This window comes from Electrophorus electricus, chromosome 15, assembly GCF_013358815.1.
Source record: "Electrophorus electricus isolate fEleEle1 chromosome 15, fEleEle1.pri, whole genome shotgun sequence".
In the NCBI taxonomy this organism is placed as follows: domain Eukaryota; kingdom Metazoa; phylum Chordata; class Actinopteri; order Gymnotiformes; family Gymnotidae; genus Electrophorus; species Electrophorus electricus.
Window position 1 is genome coordinate 9056811 of NC_049549.1, and position 23467 is coordinate 9080277.

At 39.8% G+C, this 23467-nt stretch overlaps 1 protein-coding gene across 1 annotated transcript; it reads right to left on the reverse strand.

The window, feature by feature from the left end:
- Positions 1-1966: 1966 nt before the first annotated feature.
- On the reverse strand, positions 1967-22296 carry LOC113580382. The gene is made up of 12 exons (XM_035534365.1): positions 22185-22296; positions 17830-18120; positions 16454-16720; positions 15965-16081; positions 15612-15873; positions 15304-15423; positions 14980-15143; positions 13112-13459; positions 11741-12136; positions 11273-11659; positions 2307-2389; positions 1967-2047 (listed from the first exon to the last, which is right to left on the reverse strand). The coding sequence occupies exons 1-12, from the start codon at positions 22294-22296 to the stop codon at positions 1967-1969; spliced, it is 2628 nt and encodes an 875-aa protein (XP_035390258.1).
- Positions 22297-23467: the final 1171 nt, after the last annotated feature.

The following is a 23467-nucleotide window of genomic DNA, read 5'->3' on the forward strand; positions in this document are numbered from 1 at the left end:
CAGACAGTCAAAGTTGTTTAATGTTTTCATACTTTAAAAATTAATCCTTTCCTGTTTCTATAGTACAAAGAAGCATCTCAGAGAAAGAATGGGTTTCAAACCAAAGGTTGAAATTATACACAAGTAGATCCACCTTATTCTCCTACTTGTCTAGGTAGGAGCGTAGCATTAAGGACATCCAAAAAAGGCAGAGAGACATACTGCATTGTTGGAGCCCAGCACAGACTTATGGTATACCATGGCATGTATTTTTATAGCATTGTGATGTCTCCTCCTTTTCATTTAGGGGCAATCGCTATGGCATGATATATTTTTGACTCGCATTCTCTTCTTGCACAAAATTAATCCTGCTTCTTATAATCTACTTTAAAATGTGCATATTATCATTTTATGACCAATTTAGGCATATTCATAAGAGAGTCAGGCTACCCTCAATCTCCATCATCCTCTGAAATTCAGAAATATGGTTAACAAGGAAATATTGTACTACATGTAATAACCTTGTGCTTTGACATGTATAAAATACAAGCCTTCACAACAATTATAATAAGCCTTTATAAACTAAAATGTATTTTGTTTAAATTATAAGCATGCTTAAAGAAGACGGTATTTCTCAGTATTCCACTGTCAGGAGCAGCTCTAGCTCTGAATATTCCTGATTAAGTTGATTGTTCTGAATAATTTGTCCTTCAGTTTCTTTGAGGAGTATGGTTTCATATTGGACAATGAAATTGATAATAGAATGATCTGATTCTTTTGTAAAAGTTTCACCTTTCCAAAGGAGGCCTTTGTCTTGTTTTGTCCTACCACATACAGGTTCTTCACTTAAAACATGTGCATGACTAAATCCCCTGTTAATCTGCAAGCATAAAGCTGCACTCTTTGTCCATCCTCTTCAAGGAACAAACAATGGCTAATCACAGGATCACAGTAGCTCTCAATTCATGTCAAAGAGAAATTTTGAGTGCCCTCTACCTCTCTCTATCCTCGTCTCCACCTTGCACAACCACTACTAGCCATATGTGTTCTGTGTCCTAACCCAACTCTTAAAATGTTCAGCAAGGGACCCATAATAATGAACTTGTAATTGGCTGAACCAGTTAGCAAACTAATCGCTTTGATTATTTGTCAGTCTCATGTAAACTGAGAAAATAACATCATGAGATAAAAAGCAATTAGGTGCAATTGAGAGATTTGCTAAGAGATTGACCTTTTTGTCAGATGTTTAAGATAACTGCATTAGTTTTGTAACGGAATTAGCATTGCTTTATTTGTGCTGGATCCTGCTAGAACAAGTACCTGTTATATTTGGAGCACCTGCATTCTGGAAAATTAAGTAATAAGTAATCATACTAATGTTAGGTCTATTTTGAATGCTACTCAATTAACTGGAGCACTTTTGCACCAATATTTTTTCATCTGAATGAGCCCCTTCAGTCTTCGACACTGGGCAAATGCACTAAGCAAAGCATACAAATGACTTTGTGCTTGTTCAGACTACAAGGCAGGATTTCTTGGTGAAATTAAAGTGACTTTTATTTGGAAAACTGCAAACTATCTAGGCCTATTTTGTTTATAGCTACCAATCTCTGCTACTTGAATATATATAAATATATATATCTCCTCAAAAAGAGGGTGGACAGCACTGATTAGGCAAGAATGGGTTGCCATCAGTCAAGATTTTGGCCAGACGCTGATATCCAGCATGCTAAGGCGAATTGCAGAAGTCTTAAAAAAGATGGGTCAACACAGTAAATATTAATTATTTGCTTAAAATGGATGTATTTGTCAATAAACAGTTTTTAAAACCTTATGAAATGCTTGTAATTGTACTTCACTATACTATATAAACTGACAAAAAACATACACATATATAATTAAGTCAGTGAGCTTTCCTAAAAGTATGACATGACATGGGCACATAGACACACACACACATACACACACATACACACACTTCAGTGCATCAGGGAGTGATTTTATGCATGCTTTTCACACGCAGTGTGAACTTATGTGGGATGCCCAGTTGAAGTAATTTCTCCTCAAGCTTAAGAGAGAAAGAAAGACAACACAGAAAACAATTCACAGTTATTGCTTGTTAAATTTCTATCACTTTACTGATTCTGTTTCTGAATATACAGTAGAATATGTGGTAAAACATAGCTCTAGATATATAAAACAAAGCTCTAGATATTGTAATACTTAGATTACAAAAATTTAGATTCCAAATGGTGAATATTATGGTATAAATACTATAAATACAAACTAAATAAATAAATGCTATGAATAAAACCTGAGAACCTCACCTTTATCAGGACCACATTCTCAATATAACTCACTGTTAATTCTTTCTGAGCATTGACCATTACCCTCAGGGTGATCACGTTACCTGTAAAATCCCAGTTAAAAGGCTATACATTGTAAGTTTGATTTTGAAATATTTTATTTCAAATATAGCTATTTATAACTTTAATTCTTCATATTGCTGCTTACTATATAAATGTGTACTTGCAAACACACCTACTACATATTCACAATATTTAATTTCTTTGCATGCAATTTCAAAGTATTTGAAGCAGCTTTTGAAAAATGGTAGATTTGATACACAGTAAAATAATTTGTTTTGTGTTTTACCTATTTCTAATTTATTTCTAATGCTTGCACAAATAATGGAGAACAAAAACACACATTTATGCAACACCACATACTTAAGTTTAAACACGTACTTCCTGGTTTAGTTTCACTGTCTGGGATGGATGATGGTTCATCTGTGGAACTCACTGTGAAAACCAAGTCAACCGTCAAACAAAAACTTTGCCTCAACATATCAGTGTGCATTTTAATTCAGAAATAATGTATAGTTAATGTATAGTTAGTTATACAACACGATAAGCACAATACATTGCACATTATTATGTAATTGCATAAATATGCGAGTTGATTTTGTAGTCTCATAAGGAAAATATATACAATCCTACACATTTATGTGAAGGAGAGCACAGCCTTAAATAAATAATAAATAAATTTAAGTATATCATATTTTAAATAAATGATTAAAAAAAATTGAACAGCAAATAAATTGAGCTGCCACCCCCAGTCCTGTCACTGCAATTAACCCTGAGGTAGCCCACAATACCCCTCTTGGAAGATCTCCTTATCAAGATGCATTGTGAGACTAGCCTTTGTTTTCCGGTACCTTCACCCCTAGGACAACTTATAACATCCATCCTGAGAGGCCTCTGTTATCAAGACCAGAATTCGTTTGGCTCTGACAGGATGGCACCTCAACCCTCTTATCAGGTCCTCAAAGCCACTCCATAAGAAAGGTTTATTACTCTGCAAGACTCAGAACTTTATGACCCCAGATCTGACCTTGGAAACAAAAAGACCATGCAATACCCCAATTGGAATTTAAGAATGACTTCACAACCCAGAATACCTCAATCAGAAAGAGCATATTCTTGAAGGACTACTGGATTTTAACCTTTCCCATACAAAATGTCACTATCGGTCCCTTCCATCTTCCGTGTTTTCCCTGTCTTGTGTTTAATTCCGTTCCATAGTTTCATTTTGTCTTCACCTTGTTTGATTGCTTACACCTGTCCCTCATTTCTAGTTTTGTGCAGTTCATGTATATAAACCCTATTGTGTGCCTTGGTCGTGGCTGTTCATTTGAATGATTTGTGAATGTGTTTCGTTGTGGTTCATTGATTGAATGTGTTTAGTTCATTGCATTTGCATGTTTATTTGCATGGTTGTGTTCGTTTGTACTCCGTGTTTCCTAGCCTTTGTGTTTCCTAGCCCCAAGTTTTTTCCTAGTCTTTTGTTATAGCCTGATTCCCCTGTTTGCTTTCGTGTACTCTTGTTTTGTTTATTCATGTATCCCCGTGCTCTATGTGTTGGCTCTTTGACCGTGGACTACGTTAACGACTCTGATTCTGGATTTGCCCCAATTAAATCTCCGCACATGCGTCTGCCTCCTTACCGCTCAATGTTACACAAAAGGCCTTCTTGCGAGCATCACACCAAGACCAAATTCAAATAAAGGATGGGTTCATTATTGAATTTCAAGGATGCGACAAGATTTTTTTTATTGTGTGTGCTATGAAACCACAGCATCCCTCAGTGGCTTTACCGGGTCCCCCATCTTGACTGAATAACCATGTATGGCCCAACACTGGAGATTATGATACACATAACAACCCAAGTATACTAAATTCCAAGTAAAAGTACTAGCCATCACCACTAAACTGTTGTGAGCCTCCCTCTCTCTAATTTTAAGTAACCTTTCCTTGTGTCTTATTTAAATTATTCATGAAATTATTATACCTATGTCTTGAGCCTATTTTCGTAGTATTTGAATATTGTAATGTTCCAAGCACAAGCAGATACAGAGTTGAATACAGTATTATGGTGGATGCAGTTTATCAGAGAACAGGGAACGTTCAATAATGTAATCCAAATATACACACGAAGGTCAAAGTCTAGAAAGCAGTCAAGAGGCAACCAAAACAAAGCAAAAATAAACATCCTTTATGTATCACAGCTGCTCTTTGCATCCTGCCAAGCCTCCCCACATTACAAAGTATCAATATATTTCCCTCTGTAAGGTTTGGCACCAGATTGAGGCCCCCACCAGGGGAAGGCCTCGAATCAGGCACACTACCAATCAGGCTTGATGTACAACAGCTGTGCTAGGTCTATATAAGCCCAGTGACCCAGTCACTCAGTGCTGGGTCTTTGCTAAAGTGTTGAGCCAAGCTCCTAGCCGGGAACTCTGGGTATTGAGGTCTGTGAGCCCTTTTGCTACACATCTCTTCTGCTCTTCGAAGGTGCCTGTGTTTTTACACTCCCCCTCTCTTCTCCAGTTTTCTTCTTCAAGTCTGTCTCTCTCTCTCTCTCGGCTTCCCTTAGTCACTAAAGCACCTCCCTGTTATCGGTTTTTGTTTGGGAAGTTTTAGAGTTTTGTTTTCTCCAGTACATTGGGGCTGCCATTTTTCCCGTGGTGTCCTTTGTTTTCCCTTTTTTTCCACGCTCAGAGTGGTGTTTAATTTTTTTCCACCTGTTTTTTTGTCCTCCATCCCAATGGGGATCCTTTGATATACGGAGAGGTCATTTAATGGCCGCCACAGTCTAGCAGGATCTCGTTTGCCTTGCAACAAAGCGGCCAGGGTTCCCTCTCCATGTTTGTTTGGTTTTTTACTTCTGTTGTTTTAACTGTTCTAAGATCTAACTGTTTTTCACATGGGCCCACCATCATTAAAGCGTGGTAGCTCACCCAGTGTTGGTGTCATCACCTATCTGACCTGAGTTCAAGCACCATTACACCCACTTTCTTTCCTTTACTTACTATATTAAATTACTCCATCAAAGCCAGAGATGAGACAAAGAAAGCATGAATAAACCCAGAAGTAAGTTAGGAGAAGTAAGTGCTTGAAACATCGTTTTATTTTACATGTCTGTCTTGTATCCAATTTGTTAGTCTAAACTCATTTAATTTGCTTTCCACTACTCTGTCAATGTAAAGTCATCCTCTTTTGTTGTTAATATTAGTTTTGTTTGGCCAACAGTAATTAGTTTTAGTTTAGCCAAACTTAGTTTTATTCATAGCTATGTCCAGGACACGCTCCCACATCGATACCTGCAAGATACGAGGAACACCTTTACACCAGCTCAGAAACCTCAGGGCAGTCCTTGGGCAGTGGATTAGGGTCACTAATAGCACAAAATGAAGTTTGGAATCCATGTGGCATATGCTCACCCAACATTGATTCACAACAAAGCTCTCCTACCATGAGCGAACTAACTGAGAGCTGTGTTTTCCATTCATATGCTATCTTGGTGTGTCTTTAGCAAAATGTAATCCTATAGATAATTCTGTCCAGATTAATATTTTCTCCCCTCGTTAGTCTAAATAGCAATAGGAATAGAAATACACCCCCCCCCCCCCCAAGCAGTTCCCCATTAGCTCTGTTAGATATGAACTAATTCAGAAATGAGACTGACATAACGTTAATGAACTTTTGGTAATTAACCTGTAATATATGATCATTGTTTCCCTATATTTAGGATGGTACCCCTTTTTCATAATTCATAAAATTATATATTTGCTACCAAAGAATAATGAAAAGAACACAGCATAGTTCAAGGGTCACATTAAACTGAGCATTACTTGAAAATTTTACACCATTAGGAGTTAGAATAGATTCAAAATCACATTTTATATGGTCACATGCCTATTATACTGTGAATGATGCAATAAAGTCCAGCAGTGTGGGTCTATGGTAAAAATATTGCTTTAATTAATAGTTCCATGATCTAGATAAATATTGTCTGATGGAGATTTAAAGTGTCCTCCAAATTGCCAGTGGAAGGTTCTTGATTAAAATATTGTACCTCTTTGGGGAAAAATACAGTTTTAAAGATTTATCCTGTATCATAGTTGCAGGATGAGATATCAGTGTTCCAATGAAATTTTTGACACCCTAGGTTTCCTAGTAGGGGGGCTGAACTCTGCCACTGTAGATAGTGATAGCCTTGTGGTGTTTAGGTTTATCCTAATTTATGGCTGGATGATTGAGACATCCTGGTATCAAAACTGCTGTGTGGGAATTTATATATATATATATATATATATATATATATATATATATATATATATATATAAAATTCTCCACTCACCCTCCCCAGGTGGTCTTTTTACTCAGGTCTTCTACCAAAGGCCTGGAAGCTTGAAGGTCCTGCATAGTATCTGAGCAGATCCCAAGATTGCACTCTGCTTAACAGAGATTTCAGATGTTGCTAGAGCCACTCTCCCAGTTTGGGGGAAACAGCCCCTAGTGCTCTGATTACCATGGGAATCACTGTTACCTTCACCTACCATGGCTTTTCCAGCTTTTCTTTCATCCATTAGCATTTTTCAAGTATTTCATGTTCCTTGTTCCTTGATCCTTATGCTGCTATCACTTGCGATTTCTACATACATCACTATGGACCTCTTATGCTGTTTGTCCATCACTACTATGCCCGGTTGGTTATCCATTACCATCCTTTACCATCAGTCTGTATATGGAAATACCACAGGATCTTAGTTTCATTCTCCTCCAATTTTGGGGGCATGTCCCACTTTGACCATGAAACTCCAGTCAGTACACAGCACAGATGTTTCTATGTACTATGCTTGCCACTTGGTTATGGCAATCCATGTATGGCTACCTGCTAGTATGTTGAATCCTGCTGGATTGTCTCAGGAGCATCATTGCACAGCCTGCAGCTGCCTGGAGTGGTAGATCATAGCCTCTACTGCTCTCATATTCATAACTTGTTCCTGTGCTGCCATGATTAGAGTCTCTGTGCTGTTTTTCAATCAAACCTTTTCCAGCCTTTGGTAGGATTTTTCTATATCAGCCACCTCCGCTATTTGCCGATGGCATATACCATGGGGGGGGTTATCCTCCCATGATGGTTCCTGCTCCACCTCATTCCCATCCTCCTCGGGTTTCTGCTGTCTGAGGTATGCCACTGCTGTCTGCTGTCACTAAGCACTTCATCACTTGGGGCTATCTTCCTGGTGTACTGTTTCATCCTGGATAATGGCTCTCAGCTCCCCTCCTTCCACTTAGTGTACAGTGTCAGAGTGCTGTATTTGAGTTCAAACCCTTCATGCAGTGTGAGGGGGTTTCATTGCCTTGATGTCAGTAGCTTCTAGCTCCATTTACTCAATAGCTTCTATCTCCATTTCTATTCCATTTCCAGTAGCCCACATCATCAGCTTGCCCTTGTCCCCCCAGCATCTGACAATTCTGGGCGACATCCAAGCCAGTGAAGCACATCCCAGAAACAACATCTGAGAATCTGAGATCTCTGTCCAGAAGAGATCAGTCCTGGGAACAGCTAAGATACTATGCAAGACCTTCAAGCTCTCAGGCCTCTGGTTGAGGACAAGATGAGTAGGGAATTTTTTTTGTAATATATATAGAGAGAGAGAGAGAGAGTTAATACATACCTTCTGGTTGGGGTTTGGCTGTGTTGGTCACTGTGCAAATACATTATTATTAATTATTAATTAACTAATTAGCACTTGTATGTCTTTATATAAATTTAAATTCAGGAGATGCAGACCATCATTTCTTACATTTACAGATGACAACACCAATAAAGCATTTTTTCATAGCATGTTTTGATTTCAATAGTACAAACCTTCTGGTTTGGGTTCACTGATTGGGGTGGCAGGGCAGTTGGTGGGCGTGGTCACTGTGCAAAAAATGAAAGATCTCTGTTCTGTTCTAGCCAATGTTGGTATTTTATGTTTTGTCAATTTCCTTTTAGACTTCTGCTATTGTGTTCTGCTTTTTGTTTGTTCAAATGTATTCTAGATCTGTTCATCTCGGTCTCCTGACTCTTGACAGTTTACAAGACCCTAATTATGCATTTTCCATTATTAAATCTCACTCTTTGCCACATTTGCGTACACCTCGTAATCGCTCCTCATTACACCATTATTCATATATATCACTACCAAATATCTGACCCCAAACATTACAAAGAGGAATCTGTAATGAGGAAAGATTTGAGAACAAGTGCAAGCACTGAGAAGGGCAATTTTCCATTTATAGCAAATTCATACACTGAGTCAGAAGTATGTTCAAGGCTCAAATAACCAAATGTTGGTATTAAATAACCAAATAATCCATGGACGGAGCTGTACCATAATACATGACAAGGCTAAAGAACAGGACATGGGAATCCAGACAGAGAAGTAGACCCAACAGAAAACACAGACATGGGCTAGGTACACTGAATGTATGACTTATTTTTTGTACTTTTGTAAGCCTCTCTGGATAAGACTAAATGCCGTAAATGTAAAGATTGACATATTCAAATGTGCCACTGCCAAACGTCCAGCCCCGAACATTCTTTGGCTGATTTCCCTTGATCTAAAGTAAGGGGAAGCCATATAAATTTGATGTCTCGGCTTATTTTGGTTCAGACCGTACATACCTTCTTGTTTGGGTTCATTGGTGGTAGTGGTTGGGAATCTGATGGTGTTTGTAGTGGTGTTAGTCTCTGTGAAAAAAAAAAAAAAAAGAATGAATGAATATGTGTCTACGTCTTATTAACTGTTGCATTGATCAGTTAATATATAGGAATTATTGAATATTGTGCATAAAAATGAACAAAGGGAAACAAATTGACTATGCAAACAAGGTAAAGTGCATTTTCTTTCAGATAGTACATAACTTCTGGGAAGTTTGTAAGTTTGGCTATATTATTTGTTGATAAATAAATAAATAATCACACATGTAAATACTAGTTACATTAACATAAATAGTAAAGTGAACAGTACATTTTAATACAATAGATGCAGACCCTAATCTTTTACATTCACCAATGTCAGTAGCAATAAAAGGTTTTCTCATTGCATGGCTTGATTCAGATAGTACAGACCTTCTGGTTTGGGTTCACTGTTTGGGGTAGCAGTGGGTCTGGTGGTGGTAGTCACTGTGCAAAAATATATTCATTGATGAATGAATAAATGGATGAATAAGCATCTATGTATTGTATGTAGTGTTCGCAGTGACTAAAAGATTGCACTTCAGAAAATGTAATAAACTAAACTGTAGTAACTAGGTCCAGATATACTTTTCCTATATTCTTATATGTCATTATCAATTAAAAAAAAACATTTACATGACCACGTGCTTTGGATCAGATAATATGTAAATTCTGGTTTAGATTCACTGGCTGGAGTGGAAATTTCTGTGTAGGAATCTTAGGAGTGAATGAATGAACAAGCGAATAAAGCAGTTTTCTTATCCATCTTATATAATTTACAATGATATATAATATTATTATTATTTTAAATGGAAAACTGAATTTGATTTCTAAGCATATGATTATGGGAAAAAAATGAATTAATGTGTATTTCTGTCTTTATATACCATTTATTCTGGTATTAATACAAAATGAACAGTTTTAAGGCTGAGGATATATGGTCAATACTATTACTTAATATCAAGCATTTATGTCTACATGTATTATTTAAGGAACTACTGCCAGAAATCAAGTTGTAGTAATTCACACATCCATTCCTATAACTATGTCATTACAAGTAAAAAACAGTTATATCAGCACACATTTTGAATCAGATATTATGTACCTTGAGTGGGTTCAACTGTGGGATTCACTGTGTGAAAAACAAGCAATTAAATGTTGTTCATCTTAGAATTATATTATTTATAATAATATAATTTAAATAACAAAAGCAACTTGAATGTGATGTTTAATGTCTTACTGGGAACAAAATCCACCTAATTGTTTTTTAATCCGCCTCTCTTGCAACACCTCACTGACCATCAACAGCAAAGATGTTAGTATTCTGGACTTAGAACTCCTTGCGCTTTTGGGGGTCATAACATTTCATTGTTTTGGGCTAGTATTAGGCTAGGGACAAACTGACACTGAATAACTAAGGCCAATTTCAAGTGACTGATGATCACCTATCATCAGCTCACTGTTGCCCCTGATCGCTTGTGTGTATTTACACTCAAACAGACCAAACAGACTACAGCTGATGAATAACACACACACATTCTGCATCTGCGCAAAGGAAAATAACTCCACAGGAAACCGGCACTTCCCAAGGCACAGGCTTCTTATAATGAGTAAATTGAGTTGTGAGTGACTCACACTTTTTCTTGAGCACCTTCCTTCCATAAAATTGTATAATGTCAACATAATAACAAATGTTCTACTTGTACTCTAGGTAGCACACCAAAACCACTGTAGCCACAACGCATAAAAAATTCTTATTCAGTTTCTGTCTATATTATCTCATTTGCAATTATATTTAAGCTGAACAACCAATCATACAAATCTCCCTCACAGCCAACCACCAATGCTGATTCAGCTGGCCAAAACAGCACAGACGAAGACTGACTAGAGCCAATGGTGCAGAACCCAACACACTGAGTACAGGTGACAGTCAGTCACCAATTCCAATGGCTTGATGCCATATGACAGCTGATAGTTGAGTCAGTGTGTCCCTAGCCATAGATTTGCAGTATGTTACTGATTCACATATGTCAGTACAAACATATTTGTACGTCAGGATGCATCTTCTTTCAAATAGTACAAACTCACTGATTTTAGGTCATTTTTTTGGCTGTGTAAGGCACGTTTGTCAATGCAAAGACAACCTAATTACAATGCACATAATAAATTCTGCATTATTGATGGTGTATGGTGTAAGCTTTGTTCAGTCTGAACTCACAACTGTAGCAGATGAAAGGGAGAGCAGAAAAACAGTTCTCATTTGTCCATTTCCCATTGTTACTGAAGGACACTGCTGTACAGTGCTGATCATTGGAGTCTATCCCAGAGTTTTTTCCATTGTCCGGCTCTAAAGATCTCCAGAAAGTGAAAGTTGAGTTATTCTGATCTGACCATGTAAGGGTTTTGTATAATCCTATCCAAATTCCCATCCAAATGCCATCCAAAAATGTTGTGTCTATACTTTCCAGTGTTCTTTGGAAGATCTCCATGTTCTCCTCAAGGTTTCTCACACTGGCCAAGTCTAGGTAATGTTCTCTGCAGTAACTCTGAGCATCTATCCAGTTTTTTGGCTTAGACACTGGAACGTAAGTGGCAATATTTTTACCTGTAAATACAAAGTCAGATGACTGATCAATGAAAATCAATGAAAAAGTCAAACTTATAAAAAAATAGAACATTTTCTTACCATCATAGCAAACAAATGGATGTTCTTCTGAACAAGATTTATCAATCCACTTTCCACCGTATATTGACTTGGTTTCATATAACATCAGTCCACAATAGTCATTTCCATCTTCATTACGAGGATTGTATAACCATTTCCTATAGTCTCTCTCTCCCTCCTTGTAGAACTGTGGGTCTTCCAGAGACCATCTCCAACTGTTCTTCAGGTCGTCATACAGTCCAATCCATGCAGAACCAGTATAAGTGTCACTGACAGACTGCAGTAGCCTGCTCATGTCCTCCATGTTGTCTACAGTGGCCAGGTCAGTTTGAGTTTGTCTGCAGAAACTCTGAGCCTCAGTCCAACTCTTAGGCTTGTTCATGAAGTGGTACTGATGATGGGAACCAGTTTGCACTACTGACAATGAGAGAAAAATATGAATATGACAATGACAGATGTTTTGTGCCAGCTATGACCAATCTCATCATGTTAAGAAATTATAAAAAATGTGGGGGGAAAATATTTGGTTTAAAATTAATGTGCTTCTTTTCCAACCAAGAAATTAGGTCTAGACACAATGTTACTTTACAATTAACAGCTTTTATATCCAGTCACACACCACTGAGAAGCAGCAGCCAATTGCACTCTTAACCAGAAAACTCAGCCCCCTGGGGGACTAAAACAATTGCAGGAGGGGAGCAAGGACAACACTCAGTAAAGAGCACACTTCAACACTAGGCAGATACACAATGATTCACACACACTTACTAGGACCATTTTATTAGACATGCAGACACTCAATCATGCACACAGATCAGCACAGTTTATTTGGGATAGCTAATTTACCTAACCTCCATGTTTTGGGGCTGTGAGAGGAAACCCATGCAAACATAAAAATAGGGATTCAAATATGAGACCCTAGCACTGAGAGGCAAACATACTAACCACCAAGCCACCATGGTGCCCACTTAGACTAGTTACTTCTATGACTATATATTTGTTTGACATTTTTGGCTATGCTTAACTTGATTGATTGTTTACCTGAAGGGGAGATTATGCTAGGAAGATCAAGATTGCTTCTGGAGATCTACACTTCTGAGCTCTTTTCATAAAGAATCCCAGTAACCTAACTCAGCAGCTCCTGAAGACCCTAATTAGCCAGGTGATTGAAACTGTACAAAAATCTCAATTGTGCCTAAGCACCTTGGTGAAACATGATATCTTTCTCTACAAAACAAGAGTACATCTCTAGTTGTGCAGAGCTGGATTCTTGTCCTGACACAATGGATTCAACTCATCAGCTTATGCTTGCTGTGGTCTTTCAGAGATTGATTATATCCAAAAAGACTATACCTAAGTTACTGTTTAGCTGTACTACACTAGATACATTACCTGAGTAGCAAATGAATGGGAGAGTAATGTTACAGTTCTCCTCAATCCATCTGCCTAAGTCTCCAAGGCTCACAGCAGTGCAGGCTGGACTCAAATCCTCTAATCTTGAGTTTACATGTTCTGTTTTCCAGTACCTAAAAGATGAATTACTCTGATCTGACCATGTTCTGGTCCTGTGCAGTCCAATCCAAACAAAATTCTGTCCCACCAAACTGGCAATTCTAGAGTTTTCATCCTGGTTTTTGATGCTTGCCAGGTCAGTGTGATGTTCTCTGCAGTAGCGCTGAGCTTCTGTCCAGTTTTTATAATCAGCTATCAGAACCAGGCTCTCATTGGGTTTTTCCCTTCCTAATGAGAAAGACAAACATACTTTTATGTGTTATCATTTTAGGTCCATTCTTAAAAGATCTGTTGCATGTTAGAATAATATTCCATAGAATAGGTCATATTTCTACCTTTCTTTGTAATTAGTTCTGTAATTTCTTGATATGTTTTCCAAACAAAATCTACAATTTTAAATGTTTTTGATATAATAAGAAAAATGATTTGTTGTAGAGGAATATTTTCAAGATGCCCCAGGAGAGAAACTAGATTAAAATTCCTTTTTGTGGATAAGTTCTTATCCTCCATCTTTCAAATCAAGTGCTTTGCCCTAGTAAGTGTTTTCTCTGCTAATCTACATCTGAATCACATTAACAAGCCTTTGGCTGAGTCTGGCTTGTCAGAGTAGAAGAAACATTATGTAAGCCAATGAAAATGAGGAGAGTTTCGGATTCATCCAGGTTATCCAATAGTAGTAAACCTTGATTGGATATGGCATGTGATTGGATGTATTTTGCATAGGGAAGTAATTGTAGCCCCCAGTACAGAGTTGTGGCAAACAAGTTAAAAACTCAGAAAAATGAACAAAATTCAGAACTGCTAAAATTTAAAGATTATTTAATTTTGTCAGGAATGGCTGCCCTCCTGGCATCCCTGTTTCTGTGGTTTCCCGGTCGTGTTTGTTTTCCTTTGCATCCCTGCTCTGTTCCTTAGTTTCGTTTTCGCTACCCCTCGTCTGCTCCTTCGTTCCAGTCTGTGTTTTGGTTCTCCCTGTTCCTATGTTCACCTGAGTCTGTTTACTGCCTAATTGCCCTGGTTATTTGTAACCTGTGTTTTGTCTCCTAGTTTGTCAGTTATTTTGGTAAGTTTGGTTTGTCCATCGTGTCAATATTATGCTTGCTATTATTATCCTCACCCTTGCCTTGTCATTTGCCGTGTTCATGTCTTACCTTGTCTCTGTGTTTTCCCCTTTGCCTCTGTTGATTTTGCCCTCCATGATTGTTTCTTTCATTTAATAAACCACCTCCCTGCACATGCACTCTGCCTCTCGTCTGTTCCTAAGGGAATTTGTTACAGAATAATCGACCTAATTTAAAGAGAATGCAGCAGGAGAGCTTCAGCCCATCGCATCCCATCCTCTTCGCTTCAGCAACCCACACAACGAGGGACGCTGGATTACTCCCTGAGGCAGAGTTGGATTATCTCAAGACTCTGCTCTCCACTCTCAAGGATGGGAAGCCTCTGGTTTTGCCCTGACTTATGGTGGCTCCAAATAAATATGATGGGGAGGACCAGTTGGTGGGGAGATTCGTTATGCAGTGCCGCATCTACCTCCAGTACCTGACCTGCCCTAATCCCCCTGAGCTAGTGAAGGTACTCTTCATGAAGACCTTTCTTTGGGGTAAAGTACTAGATTGGTCTGAATTAATATTCCAGCACAGAGCTCAGGAAGCCAGGACTGTGGAGGGTTTCTTCCAACTGTTAACAGCACGGTTTGCAGCAAAAACCACAAACCTGCCTTTTGCAGCTACTCCCCTCTCAGCTACTCAGCCAGCCAGAAGCGCGAGAGATGATGCCGCCCAGCCAGACCCAGTCCCCGGCGCGAGAGATGACACTGCCTAGCCAGACCCGGTCCTCGGCACGAGAGATGACTCCATCAGTTCTGTTCCAGTCCCCGGCACAGGAGATGTCACTCATCCTGATGCTGTTCCTATGCCCAGCATAGTGGATGCCATTGCCATGAATGTTCCAGGCACAAGAGACACCACCAGTTCAGTTCCCTTTCCAGTTCCCGGTGCGAGAGACGCCACAAAGTCTATTCCGGTTTCCATTCCCGGCGCGAGAGACGCCACCAAGTCTGTTCTGGTTACCGTTCCCGGGCATGGGAGACACCGCCCAGCCCGATCGAGTTCATGTTGTTGGTGTGGAGGTCGCCACCTGGCAGGATCCGGCCCCCATCGCGAGAGACACCGCTCGGCCGGATCCAGGTCCTGTTCCCGGCATGAGAGACACCATCCATCCTGTTCCTGTTCCCAGCCTAGTGGTGGCCTCCTGGCCTATCCTCACCACCCAAAAGGTCTCTCAATCTGTTCTTGTTCCCTTTGTCAGGTTTGTGCCTGTAGGTGTACTCTTGGATCTCCCTGGAGTGCCGCTGACTGCCATAGCCACGCCACCAAACCCTGCAGCACTGCTGAGTAGCGCAGCCCCATCTTCGGGCCTCCCCGACCCGCCACCGACCAGCGCAGCCACGCTTCTGGACCCGCCACCGCTGATCACCATAGCCATGCCTCCAGACCCTGCAGTGCCGCTGAGCAGTGCAACCCCATCTTCAGGCCTCCTGGACCCACCGCTGCTGAACGCCTTAGCTGAGCCTCCAGACCTCCCTGCAATGCTGCTAACAGCCGAGGCCACACCTTTGGGCCTCCCTGCAGCACCACTGACTGCCGAAGCCACACCCCTGGCCCTCATGGGCCTGCCGTTGACTGAGGTAGCTGGTCCCCTGGTCCTTCCTGGCCTGTTGTCAGGACCTACCTACCATGGCTGCTGCACTGCTGGAGCCCCAGCCAAACTCCGTGCCTAGAGTGGAGGACGCTGCTTTGCCTGTCCCTGCTTCCAGCGTGGAGATCATCACCCTGTCAGCCCCTGCTCCTGGAGTGGAGGAGGCCACTCTGCCCGGCCCAGCGCCTCATGCCCAGCCCGTCCCGGCACCTCATGCCTGGCCTGCTCCTGTGGTCGCTCCTTGAGACTCCCCTGTAGCTACTACAGGTGTGGCTCCAAAGACAGGGAGCCAATAACCCTGGAGGCCCCTCTGTCAGCCTCCCAGCCTCCCAGACCCATGCCTGGTGTCATGTCTGTAACTCCTCTGCCCCCTAAGGCTGCTGTGCCAGCCCCCAGTACTGCTCCCTTGTCTGCCTCTGTATCCTCTGTTCCTGTTTAGCCTGCTCCGGTTACCAGTTTTGTCTGTGTTCCTGTCTGTAGATCCATGCCTGTTTGTCAACCTAGTGAAACCCATTACCCTACCATATGGAATAAGTGTTTCCTTGCCCGTCCCAGTGCCTGTGTCCATGCCAATTGTGTATTTTGTTCCTGTTCCCAGGTTGGTCCTGCTAGATATATTTACCTCTGTCTTTCCTTTTGCTTCTGTTGCTGTTTCCATGTCTGTGCCCACTACCAGCATGTCCCCGCTCTTCTCCTCTCCTAACTCCACGCCCACCTCCCGTTCCGGCCATGTTACTAGTCTGCCTGCTTTTCCCCATCCTACTACCATCCCTAGGTCTGCCCTGACTCCTGTGCCGGCCCAGGGTTTGGCATTGGATCCCCTATGTGCCCCGGGCCCTGCCACTAAGCCTGGCAGTAGTCCTGCCCCTGGAACTGTCCCTTCATTGTTTACTCCATGTGTTTCCTCATCTGCTTCCAGTCTGATCTTGTCGTCCCTAACTCCACTTTTTGGCCCTGTCTCTGCCTCATTTAGCCCTTTGGTTCCTGCTGTCTGCCTAACCTGAACTCTTGTTTGTTCCTGTGTCTAGACTGGTTCCTGTCCCGGCTCCTTGTCTTACCCGTTCTGTTTCTGCCAGTGCCTCGTCCTTGTCCTGTGTTTCGTTTTGCACGCCCCGGTGTTGTGCTTTAATTGGGGGTTCTGTGAGGAATGTCTGCCTTCCTGACGTCCCTGTTTCCGTGGTTTCCCGGTCGTGTCTGTTTTCCTTTGCGTCCCTACTCTGTTACTTGGTTTCATTTTTGCCGCCCCTCGTCTGCGCCTTCGTTCCAGTGCGTGTTTTGGTTCACCCTGTTCCTAGTTTAACCTGAGTCTGTTTACTGCCTAATTGTCCTGGTTATTTGTAACCTGTGTGTTTTGTCTCCTAGTTTGTCAGTTATTTCGGTAAGTCTGGTTTGTCGGTCATGTCAGTATTACACCTGCTATTATTGTCATCACCCTTGCCTTGTCGTCTGCCTCATTCATGTTTTACCTTACCTCTGTGTTTTCCCCTTTGCCTCTTATTTTGCCCTCCATGATTGTTTCCCTCATTTAATAAACTGCCTCCCTGCACATGCATTCTGCCTCTCGCCTGTTCCTAAGGGAATTCATTACAATGTTTTTGTCAATTTCTAAGTTACGCATATACTGTATGTATCATTTTAGTTCCTCCATTAATATTAGTTTATTAAATATAATTTTAATCCCAAAGGTAGCCAAGATAGCATGTCTGAGGAATACATAAATTAGTGATGTATTAAAGGATAGATTTTGAGATTAATGTTCCATTAAGCAATGTGAGACTATATAGGAAAGTTGAGGTGCTCACCATCAAAGCAAACAAATGAGACGGAGTTATCACAGGAATAAATGACCCATGCACCATTGTAAAATAACACACAAAAAAGCTCTCTCCCATAAAGACTCGATAGTGCTGGGATCCAGTTCCTGAAGTCTCTCTCTCCCTCCTTGTAGAACTGTGGGTCTTCCAGAGACCATCTCCAACTGTTCTTCAGGTCATCATACAGTCCAATCCATGCAGAGCCAGTATAAGTGTCACTGACAGACTGCAGTAGCCTGCTCATGTCCTCCATGTTGTCTACAGTGGCCAGGTCAGTTTGAGTTTGTCTGCAGAAACTCTGAGCCTCAGACCAAGTCTTAGATTGATTCACAAAGTGGTAATTACTAGGAAGGCAGGAGGACAGCAGCCAGACTCCTGTAGTCAAATTCAAAATATTTTGTGTACTATATGTTTATTTCTATAAAAAGAAATTTTCTTAGTTAAAATTTCCAATTTAACATGAAAATGATCATTTTTTAACTGGGGAAAGGAAAAATTATCATGCAATTCAAAGCTGACCTGATAATAGTAGGATGGAAAACATGACTGTCTTGACAGAAAAATTCAAGGTGTACTGAAAGAAAAATTCAAGGTGTTCATTCATTTTATGTAGGCCTCTTTTTTTACAATATTTTTCTATCATACATTCAGGTGTGCTGACTGTCCTGTGATTTGTTCGGTCAGTTGGCTATTTAATTTGCAATCAGCAATTAAAAAAACTGAATTGGCAACAGTCACATATAAAAACAAATGAGTATTTAAAAATATTAAAGAAACAAATAAAGGTCTTACCAGTATAAAGGTCTTACCAGTATAACCACTTCATCGGAGTGTAAAATTCAGATAAAATCACCTCAGTGTGTTACCAGAAAAATGAACCTTTCTCAGTGAGTTAGAAACTATTCACTAGCATGAATAAGCCTTTGTAGATTTAGTGTCTGGGATAAGCAATGAAAACAAAGAGATGCTGCACTAGTATCAGTCTAAGCCCAATACAGTAATATGATCACAGACTGACCTATATACAACATGTCCTTTTATTACTGAGCAACTCCTACCAAATCCAGCAAGACAAAAGATGTGAGTTACAGGAACCTGTCAGTACAGGGTTAAATAACAAGCAGCCATAGAGAATTAAATACAATAGGATTGGGCATCTTTTAAAATACTGAAGTATCTATGAATACATTCATTGAACAGTATTAAAAATAATTATTGGATCATTTATACTACAACATTCTAAATGCCTAATCACAATGAGTGTGTCATCCATACAGAAAGTGTTAACAAGAAAATGTTACTACACAGTAACAATATTGCAAATATATATAATCTGCAACAAATAAATATAATCTGCAAAATATTTAATGAGGAGTTGGGAATTAAATTATGCACACTAATTTGTATATCTGGTAGGGGCTCTAAATTTTTAATTAACGTTGTTCATACCATTAGGTAACAAATTATATACTTCAGCATTAGTAAGCTGTAGGTAATGTTAACAATGTAAGTAACCCATTTTTAAATACATTTCAGTGCTGCCTAAAATAAACTGTGTCACGATCAGTCCCTTCCATGTTCCGTGTTTTCCATGTCTTGTGTTTTATTCTGTTCCATAGTTTCGTTTGTCCTCACATTGATTGCCTGTCCCTCATTTCTAGTTCATGTATTTAAACCCTGCTGTGTGCCTTGGTTGTGGCTGTTCATTGTTTCTTTGGAGGTTTGACTGTTTGTTTCATTTTTGAATTAATGTTTGTTTCTTTGTGTTTATCTTAGCCTGCTTCCCTAGTTTGCCTTCGTGTGTTTTTGTTTTGTAATGTTTCCTCGTACTCTCTGTGTCGGCTCTGGGACCCTGGACTGCCTTAATGACCCTGATTTTGGATTTGCCCCTATTAAATCTCGCTCCTCTCAGCACACGCGTCCGCCTTCTTACCGCTCAAAGTTACACTATGATTAATGCTTGTAGATAATTGGGAAGTTTAACATTAAGCATTATTATTCAAATGTTCGAGGTAATATGGTTACAAGAAGCAAAAACAACTGGTGTCAACTGGAATTAATAGTTTGTTAATATTTATTAGTGCTGGAAAAATTGCTTTCAAATTATTTTGAAGGTAAGCAATTAGACCTGTTGGTTAACCAATATGCAGTACAATGCCATAATATATTACAGATGCATCAAATAACAGAAGGTTACTTGAATGCATGTATGAAAACTAGCACCACAAACAAATATATGAAGCAAATATTGAATATAGAACGTTTCACTCAAAATTACAGCAATGTTTCCTATTTGCAGCACTTCTTAAAATGCTGTGCTTTCCTTAATCTGAATCAATACAGTTACCAAGCTCTTTCAAGCTTGGTCAGGTAAACTGGAGCAGGAAAAAGATAAATATGACTAAAGAGTCCACATGACTAGAAACTGTTGTAGTGCCGCATGTAATCTGACCAAACCAAACTGGGCAGTTTGACTGGTTACAGTCACCACCCCCAGTTTACCTGAGCTGATGTGAAATATAATAGAGAGAGAGAGAGAGAGAGAGAGAGAGAGAGAGAGAGAGAGAAGGAATCTGCTTTTTAATTAGCTACACTGTTGTCATTTAGTCATTGAGTGGTGTAGTTACTTAGTACTAATTCATTTGAACACTGTGTTTATCAGTTAAGATGATCTTAACATTATAATGCTTCTAGGTGCAACTGCAACACATGCATCCACATAACGGACATCTGAGATGCTAGATAAAGGCCCCTAGGGTTATTGTATTATTAGAAAAGGTGGAATAAGAAATCAATGCTCACAGGTGTCAGGTAATTCCTCCCCTGGGGGAAAATATTTTTAAAAATAAATGAAATACTCTCTAAAATCAGAAACATTTAATACACCTGAGAAAAAGCTGAGACCAGAAGAATATTTTGTTTTGTTTTGTTGTACTGTGTGGTTGACCCTGATGTCCTAAACAAGCTAGAGCACAACGATTGTCATAAGCTGGCAGTGCAAGGTTAGAGTTATACATTCTTTGTAACAGTTAAGATGAGTTTAATATCACAATACTTTTGGGAGATGTGACCCTGTGGTTTAGTTTTAGATCCAGACATCATCACTGGCAGAGATCTTTTTTCCAGTCAGTAAGAAATCATAATTTGCACTAGATTTGATTTATTAGGCACCTGGGAAAATGTCATCCTGCTTTTTCAGAAGTTAAACTTTTGAGCCAATCAGTCTGATTAATTATATATATTTTCCACCACTTTTATCTAAATTGACTTACAATTATGAATGAGTACAACTTGAGCAATTGAAGGCTAAGGGCCTTGCTCAGGGGTCCACTGGTGGGGCTTGAACTGGCAACCTTCTGACTACTAGTCAAGTACTTTAACCACTAAGCTACCACTACCCTGTCAGTCCTGCGCAAATACAACAGCTGCAATCTTTAAATATATTTTTCCGGACTGTTTTCTTTGTGTGAAAGTAAAAGCAAAAATAATGCAACATTACTAAGACACAGAAGAGTTTGAGTCAGATTGACAGAACTCTCAGGAATTCCAGTGTAATGATGTGAAGACACAACAGGTTAAACTGCTGGATGGGGAGCCAAATAAACAGTGTGGGCTTTATTTATAATTGATTTATAATTTATTATATTATATAATTACAATTGATTGATTTAAAATTGTTCTAAAGTTGGTGTCAGGCTTAACTTTTGAGTCTAGACAATATCTGTCCCTTGCAGGAGGGTGCTGTTCTCATTTCTCATAACACAGAACTCCACATTTCTTTTCTCTGCCAAGCTGAAGAAATGCCCCTATTGTATTGTATGAAGCTATTGCAAGCTTGACCATGAAGGAGAGTTCATATTAATCTACCCATCAGAGCAGCCTGGCCACCATGGACCCACCCATGGATCAGCTGCACATGATTGGCTCATATGCCTGCTCCACCTATTTTCCTTAAAACCAAAAACTAATCCTGGGTGCAACTGATACTGGGTGCATCACCATCACCATGAACTCTCCTGATCACGTTAAGCTGTTTTACTATACACACTCTGAATGGAACTAACAAATGATTCTCACAGAATAATACAAGTAATCATTTCCTAAGGTTTATAAGATATTCTTAGAAATAAAAACATATTGATAGATCGGATTGATTGGTTTGATGTTGTGGGGTTCTCTGAGCTTGACATTTTGGTTGCAAATGTTTTATCACCAGTCAAGGTGACATCATCAGTGCGAGCATCATTGTGTACTTAGTCATGGGTTTTTGTCATTATATAGATAAGTGTTGTTTGATCCTCAAACGCCACTGTTTACTCATCAGTTGGAGGCAGTCTTCTGATAGGACATTGAATGGCTGGTTAACTGGGTCTTGAAATCAAACCTCGGTCGCAGGTTGTAGGCTGACCTTTGATTGATTGATTGGATTGATGTAGGGCCCTGGTCCAGCTCGTCGTCATCTGGCTGAGCATTGATTGACAGGTTGGCCACATGCCGGTTGCCGGGCAGGGCAGATTGGTTTTCTTTTGGTAGTTCATGTCCTTCTTTCATATTGGGAAATATGAATTGGCCAGTTCTATGTGCTTGTTCAGAGATAGCTCCGTAGAGTACCATGCCACCAAGAATTTTCTTGCATGCCTTGTATTTGCTTGGGATATGATTTATCCATATCTAAATTGAATTTGTGTCCCTCATTGTCTTTATGAATAAACATCAGTGAGAGTGGATCGTGTTGCTTGATGGCTAACTGGTGTTCCTATAGGCGAGTGGAAAGCCTTATGCCCATTTGTCCAATGTTGTGCTTGTCACAGTTATTGCACTGAATTTGGTAAATAATGTTGTTTTTTTGCTTGATTTGAAGCTCAGAGAATCCCATAACACTGAACCAATCAACCCAAGCTACCAATATTTGTTTTAATTTCTAACTCATTTGGGTGTACTACTCTCAATTCTGCTCAACGATGGGAGGACTTTGCCTACCGGCAAGTTTCGACTCACAAGCAACTATTCTTTCTTCACAAATGCCTTTCACATAGTATTCTTCCATGGATTATCACCCACAGACCTCCAATAAACCATCTGCAGGCATTGACAATAGCAAGACAAAATGGTGAATGAATGAATGAATGCTACGCATGCTCATCACCGATGCACATAAATGATTGAAAAAGTATGAATGAGAATGTCATTAATGAACAAAGAAATGCATGTCTACAACTACTTGGTCCTAAACTGTTACAACAACTGGAAAATACAATAGAATGACAGACTAATAATGTTCGAGAGGAAAAGAGATCCGTGTTGAAGGTGAAACTATCAAAAATAACCAGGGAACCTACAAACAGGCAACAAGCTGCATGGATTAAGAACATATCCCCATGATCGCTGTCTACAATAGAACAAAACATTCTTGTCAAGGGGTTAAACTTTAATTTCAAAGATGCAGCAAACAGAGAATACCTGGCCGACTTTGAACATGTAATCAAAACAAACAATCTACTGGAACAAATACAACATAAAATATGACAAACCATAGTACTGGCATTATACCGCAAACACACAACTCATGCTCTCACCAAAACTGAGCAAAACACACTGAATAACTTGAGGAACAACAAAAGCCTAGTCATCCTACTGGCAGATAAATGGCACACAATGGTCATCATGGACAAATCAGAGAGTAAAGGACCTTCTCATAAAGTAAAGGTCCTTCTCAATGACA

Excerpts from the sequence above, each read along its gene's own strand:
- LOC113580382 (XM_035534365.1), bottom strand. The coding sequence starts at position 22,296 with ATGAAAGAAGGACATGAACTACCAAAAGAAAACCAATCTGCCCTGCCC. Across the intron at positions 16,082-16,453 it reads GGAAACACTTATTCCATATG|GAGCAGGGGCTGACAGGGTG; the intron begins GTAGGGTAATGG and ends CCTCCACTCCAG. Across the intron at positions 2,390-11,272 it reads CCCTTTCATCTGCTACAGTT|GTAACGTGATCACCCTGAGG; the intron begins GTGAGTTCAGAC and ends GGGATTTTACAG.